Source organism: Falco punctatus, assembly GCF_963210335.1.
Source record: "Falco punctatus genome assembly, chromosome: 1".
NCBI classification, from domain to species: domain Eukaryota; kingdom Metazoa; phylum Chordata; class Aves; order Falconiformes; family Falconidae; genus Falco; species Falco punctatus.
The window spans coordinates 113,860,065-113,866,793 of NC_137580.1; the positions used below are offsets into that span (position 1 = coordinate 113,860,065).

Genomic DNA, 6,729 nt, shown 5'->3' on the forward strand with positions numbered 1-6,729 from the left:
GGGGCTGGGGGAGATTTGCCATGAACCAAAGACACAGGGGGGGTGGTTGCAAGTAGCTGGAGGTAATGAGTCTGGGTCAAGACCTTTCTGCTGCAGAACGTAAGGTAGCGTTGGGAGAAGAAGAGGGGGTTGATGCCTTCATCTTCCACAGCAGGGGATGCCATCTATGCATGCAGGTGACCTCAACCTGAGAAGCAAACTCAGCAGCCCAAGTGTCCTTCTGTCCCACCAGCACCCTCCCTTCTCCATCCCCAACATCTCACCCTGTCCCTCTGGACACTGACCCACTGTCTTTTCTCCCACCAGGATTTCTGCACCACGTCGTCTCCTCCACTGCCTCCCAAGGCCAAGAGTCCTGCTATGCAAAGCCCTCCGAGCCCACTGGCCCTGTCCCCCAATGCCACTCACCTGGTGTGGTCCCCCAGTGCCAGCTGGGACCCCCACGCCTGGCCCCCAGTGGGCTCGCTGCAGGTGTGGGTGTCGGAGACCCAGCACGCCTGCACTGAGACGTGCCGGCGGCACGGGCTGGTCTGTGAGCCCACCTTCTTCAGATTCCTCAACAAGAAGGAGGTGTTTCTCCAGTGAGTTGTGACCTTCACAGCAAGGTGGTGGTGGGGACCATCAGCTGGATGATCCCTTTGCTCCCCTCATCCCCAGCACCCATTTTCCTCATGTCCTCCTTGCTGAAATCCCATTGAGGTGCCTTCATGCACAAGGCGGTGCGGGCAGGGTGCTGCCGGAGAGCAGCCCGTTGCTTGCATGTGTTGGCCTTGACCAGCTTCACACTTCAGAAGGCAACAATAGCCTTTCCAGGCACGTTCCCATCTCTCCCCCACCCCGTTCCTCTCCACCTCCTCCGAGCTCTCTCCCTTTCTCTCTTTTTTTATAATCTTTCTTTATAAAACTGCATTTTGAACACACAGCGGTGAAGTTTTAATAGAGTATAAATCTGCCACCAAGCTCCATGCTGCTCTATGGGCAATTAAAATGCGAGCATTACTATTGCTATTATGCTGGTCAGGCAGGTGCTGTGAATCCCAGTGACATTTTTATGCGATAAATTAGGGCTGGGGCTTGGATTTCACCCTCCCCTCCATGCCCCACTCCAGACTTTAAAATGAGCTTGTTCAGGGACTCACCAGTTGAGAGGGGTTGGTGGGAGGGCGATGCCAGCACTGCCTCTCTGTCTGCTGGCATGGGCATGGGTGGTAGGAGAGGGATGCTGAGATCCGCACTGGGCGTTTCTGCTGCTCCTCGGGGCATTTGGTGATGCCCGCCCCAGTTCTGCTGGCTGATCCAGGCTAGCAGGGGGCACGTGGGCATCTGTTGAACTGGTGTGCTGTTGTGTAGGGGACGTTAGCTGCTGTGGAAGGTGTCCACGAGAGTGGACAGGCTTGTTGGTCAGTGGGGGGATATAAAAGATTTGAGTGGATTTTTGTGCACGATTTCCTAAGCCATCCCTGGCCCACATGAGGGTCGGGGTGGTCTCGGGGCTGCAGGGCTGCGTTGCAAGAGTCACCGCTGCCTGCATGGTGTGTTGGGCTGGTAATAAGCCAGCCAGGGGGTGCCAAGCAGAGCACTTACGGTTCCTGGTGCAACCAGCAAAGATCTGCCCCAACGCTTAGGGAAGGAACCTCCCCGGGAAGGATAGAACAGCACTAAAAACCCTTCAGTGAAACCTCAGGCAGCCTCCTCACCTGAACTGACCCACCTTTGTCTTTGTTTCCAGGCTCAGCATCACCTGCGACAGCACCGAGTATGAGATGAACCATCTTTACCCAGCAGTGGCTGAGAACGTCCACGAGTGCTACCTCCAGAAGGAGCCACTGCTCTTCAGCTGCGCGGGCTACAACACCAAGTACCGGCGCCTCTGCCCATGCCGCGACTACCGCAAAGGACAAGTGGCTCTGTGCAGGGACTGCTTGTGACTTGGTGTGTGTGTGTCCCGTGTTTGCGACATGCAACGTGTAATGAGTGGCTTTCTCAAAGCTTCTGCAATAGCTGGAGGTGGGACAGGTCCCTCTTGGCGGGTGAGCCAGGGGTGTCGGACGCTGGAGGTTGTTTCATCCGCCAGTCAACTGTGAGTGACCATGTCCTGATGTTTGGTTTCATTTTCTTCTCGAGGAGCATCATCGGACCGCATCCGAACCCACCTGGACCTGGTGGCACTGGGGTGGGGTGGTGGGGAGGGGGGGGGGGGGGCAGGGACACCCCTCTCCTCCTCTGGCAACAGGACAAGCCACCAGCAGACTGCAGTTTCAGGGTTTTCATCTTCTCCAAGCATCCTAGGTTGTTTTATTTATTGATTTATTTTTTTTTAACCCTCCCCATGACAAGTGGTAAATTAAAGGGGAAGCAACACCCAGCCTTTCTGTGGGAGTTATTGGGCAGAGCTGTGCTGGGGGGCACAGGGAGGCTGCCGGTGCCTGCCTTGGCTGTGGGGCTGGGGGGAGCCTGAGAAGAGTGGCTGGGCTGGAGGGACACAGTGGGGTCTGTCCCCCTGGTGTCCCCAGGAAGAGCCAGCAGGGGCTGGATGGCCCCCAGACTGTCCCTGGGAAGCGAGGGGCAGGATGGGGCTGGGGAGGGCTCCCAGGAGGGATGCTGGACCCCGCAGCGATGCTGCTGGCAGGGCAGAGGTGGCCAAAGTGAGCCCCCCCCAGCCCCCCGTGGTTCTCTGCTCTCTTCTGGGCTGTGCATGGAGCTGTACATCCCTCAGGGACTGAGGCACGGGAGGTGATGGCGGGGGCTTGGGGCTGTACATCCCTCGGGGATGAGGCACCAGAGGTGACGGTGGGGGCACGGGGCTGCTCAGGGTTCAAGTGAGCAGGCAGGAGGATGTGCTGCAGCAGCTGAGCGGAATTGCCGGTGGGCACAGACCGAGGCCAGGGAAAGGGGGCAGCTCAGCAGCTGTGAAAGCAACATCACATCTCTGCATGCCCCAGATGTTGCAGCCACCAGAAGAGGTGAGCCCCAAGCAACCCCCTTCCATGTGTGGTCTTTGCTTTTTTAACTTTTCTTTATGACATTCATCTCACTTCAGGGGAGCTCTCACTGCTTCCTGTATTTCCCCTCCCGGCACATCCCCTCGCTGGGTGGGTGCTGGCTGGGGTGGCCTGGGTGGGTTTTGTAGTGTTGCTCCCCGCAGCCAGGCTGCCAGTGTCTTGCTGTAAGGTTGGTACTCAGCCCTCCTGCTGCTTGGAAGCATTTGATGGTGAGACTCCTGCATCCCATAAAACACGTGGCTGGGAAATTGTGAGCTGGAAACTCCCTCCCAGCCCTTCCCTGCATGGAAGAGCCCCTGGCCCAGCAGGCGAGGGAGGCTGGTGGGCTGGCAGCCTGTCCTGGCAATGTCACTGCAGGGTCCCAGGCCCTGGCATGCTTGTCCCCCACGGCTCGAAGTGAGTGATGGAGAGCAGTGGCATGGCAGGATGAGTGCATGAGGTCTCCTCTTTGACCCAGCCATTTGCTGCAGCTGTGCCATGTGGTCCTGGCACCTCCAGCCTGTCCTCCCCATGACTTGGTGTCTTGCAGCCAGGTTTTGGGAGAAAATCAGATTTCTTAAGCTGTGCAACAGCATCAGACAGACCTCAGGCTTCCCCTGCTCCCCTTGCCGTCTCCTCGCTCTGGCTCTGGGAAGGGGAACACTGCAGGGTGCTCCTGACCTCCGGGCATCCCTTTGGCTGAGCCTGCGAGCCCACCACGGTGAGAACGGCCGCATCCTGCACTCAATGAGGCAGGAGCTGGAGACTGCTGTTATCCCGGAGCAGTTTGTCATCTTCAGCACAAAATTGCATAGGCAGCCTCCATCCTGCCTGCGACACCAGACAAGGGGAAGGATTGATTAAGTAATTTCTGTGTCTTGCAGCCAGCATGTGTATAAATATGTGTCTGTTTGCAGAGCTGAACAACTGTACCTTGTGCCTTTCTATGGCACTTTTCATCTCGGTCTCAAAGCATCACCTGGCAAACGCTCCCGCCCTGCTCGCCCAGCTGCTGCGAGCACTGGCTGGGCAGGAGCTGGCCTGTGAGAGGCACGGGGGGGGGTTGCAAGCAGGAATCACCAGCGATTCACCTCCCAGGGCTGTAAGGACCAAATAAAACCTGGTTTTATAGGATGTCTAAGCGAGCTTTAGAGACCAAGATGCTCGGGATGCCTTCGGAGACAGTGCTCACTGCACCAGCTCCCTGGGCAGCTTTCTCCACCGGTTCTGCTCAGCTGCTTTTAAAATATCCTTCACCTATCGGCAGCCCAGCGCCTGCCTCCCACGGCGGAGTCCCAATTATCCCCTGGCAGCAGCATTTTTGTGCAAGCTGAAATACAAGGCAGCTGGCTCACCTTCGTTGCTGTCGTGGGAAATAATGATCTGTCTGGAACTTTGCTGGATCTCGAGCCAGCCTGTAAATTTGGGTGATAGGGCTGAGCGATGCTCTGGTACTACCTGTCACATCTCTGCCCTGTCAGCTGGTGCTGAGGTCTGCTCCTGGTGCTGCCCTGAGGGTGGGATGCTGCCTGGGGAAAAGCCTCTCTTGGTCTGTTGGTGATCACACATCACTCGCAGATGCTTGATGTAACAGGGACCGGAGTGTGGGTGCTCAGGGCAGCTCCTCCTGCCTCATTCCATGTGGAGCTCCAGCTGCTGGGAGCAGGAGGATGCTTTGGTTTGTAAAATCCCATGTAGGGGCAAGGTGGGGTCTTGGCTGGTTTGGTAATACCAGTGCTGGGTATTAGCGGTGGCTTTGGGTGCAGAATTGGCACCAAATTGTGTGTGGGGGTGCGTGTGCCAGGGCTGTGGGGCATACTGCGTCCTGGCACCCCGACACGGAGGTGGCAGCAGGGGATGGAACTACTGGGTCAGCAGCAGCTGCCAGAGGAGTTGGCGTAAAAGAGAAGAGACTTTGTCACCTGGAAATGCTTTTTCTCTGCCTGTTTCTGTTCCTGAGCAATCGCTGGAGCATCTCGCTGCCTTCCCAAGCTCCTGCCCAAACAGGGCTCTGGTGCTTGCCCGGTCTCCCTGGCCAGGACATGTCCATCTGGAAGGGAGATCTGAGGGTGATACAGACATTAAAGTAACTTTTTATTTAGTAGGAGCACCGAAAGGGAAGCTGAGGTGCTGCTATATAAAAGATTCTAATTACCACAGCTAATTACAAAGAAGAAATCCCCAGTTGGGAGGGGGAAAAGAGGGGAAGAGTGTCAAAACTATGAATAAAATCAATTAAAAATCAAAAGAGGAGCTGTCACCTACACCCTCTGATGCTGGTGGATGGGACAGTTCATTTAACAACCAGAGCACGTGTGTGTGGAGCCCCTGGGATCTCCTTGGGGCAGGGAGGTGTGGACCTTTTGATGGCATCTCTGGTGTCATCCAGTAGGCAGAGCCTCCTGGAAGGTGTGTTTTTAAGCCTGTTTTCCTCTTCTGTTGGCTGTGAAACCAGGACAGGCATGTCTAAAGAATAATACTGTTCTGGAAATCTGTTTTCCATACCTAGAAATGGAGCCAGGGGCAATTTTTGTTTCTGAGCCTCACTTTTCTTAGTAATTCCACTCAGAACTTTCTGGAGGTTTTGTGTCCCCCCCCCTGTTTTTAATGTTGATGGTATCGAAACCTTCCGCTGCCAGTGCGGCTGGGGCAGTGGGGGGGTCTGGCGGGAGGGCAGGTGGTCCCTGCCCTGGCATCCCCTCAGCATCCCACTGCCAGCTGGGCGCATTGTCCCCTACAGAGGCTCAGCTCCTGGAGCAGCAATCTGGGCTGTAAATCACAGCCGGAGGGAGGTAATAGGGCTGCTCAGCTCTTATCTGGGCCTTTATTAGGAAATCGTTAAACGGCTTTTCCCTCCTGATCCCCTGCTTATCAGCAGCCCGGTAAAATGGCAAATTGCATCCATGATGTGGACAGTCCAGGCAAGAGAAACCCATTTATTTCCCCTAACGGGTTTATTGCTAGATCAAGGAGCTGCTGAAGATGTAAGCACCAGTGGTTATTTCCCCAGGTGATGGATCTAGCTGCCACACAACCTCTGGTAACCAAAGCACGCCACCTGACAGGGATGTCTAATGGACCTGTGGTCAGGACTACTGGCTCATGTATTTCAAGGTCTTGCTTTAATTGAGTCCTGTCTCCCTGGCATCACTTTTTTTCTTTTTTTTTTTTTTATTATTTTTCCCTCCTGTAGAAAGACTTCCCAAAATAAACTAATGCATTTAATCTCCTGTCCCCTTCCCTCATCTCTGCCTGCCTTTGGCAAAGCCAGAGCCATAAAGAAAGTTAACAAATTGAAAATCTGTCTTCAGACTTATCAAGTGAAAAGAATAGAGAAATCTTTTGCCTTTTTTCTTTTTTTCTTCCTTCTTTTTCTTATTTTCCATTAGAAAGGACCTGCGGGGTGGGTGGGTGTGTATGTGTGTGTGAAACCCCCTTTCAAAGCTGTGGGGCTAAGTGTTCCCTTTCTTATCAGCTCGAGCAGTGATGCCCAGTGACACTCATTGTGGCTCGTTAGCGGAAAGCCATTAAAACTCTGGATCGATATTTTCTCAGGAGAGATAGGGCCCGTTCGATATTATTCCCTAGGCAGGCACAGAAATGCCAACGAGCCATCCACAAAGCAGAGCAAAAATGCTAAGGATGCAGCTTCTCCTGCCAGCACCCGTGGGGGAGCAGGACGTCCCCCAGCCTGGGCAGTGTGGGAGCCAAGCCAGGATCCAGCCCCTCAGCATCCAGGTCTTCTGGA

General features: G+C 54.9%; 1 protein-coding gene across 3 annotated transcripts in view; it reads left to right on the top strand.

Annotated features, from left to right (window-relative positions):
- The window catches only part of MGAT5B (alpha-1,6-mannosylglycoprotein 6-beta-N-acetylglucosaminyltransferase B), a 73,029-nt gene extending 70,664 nt beyond the window's left edge, over positions 1-2,365 (top strand). For 2 of the 3 annotated variants that reach the window (XM_080395337.1, XM_080395338.1), the window contains exons 16-17: positions 307-581; positions 1,730-2,365. In XM_080395337.1, the coding sequence (XP_080251463.1) occupies positions 307-581; positions 1,730-1,928 (474 nt within the window). In that variant the 3' untranslated portion in view covers positions 1,929-2,365. Of the gene's footprint in view, positions 1-306; positions 606-1,729 lie in introns of all 3 variants that reach the window. The other variant, XM_080395339.1, reaches the window with a different exon arrangement.
- The last annotated feature ends 4,364 nt before the right edge of the window (positions 2,366-6,729 follow it).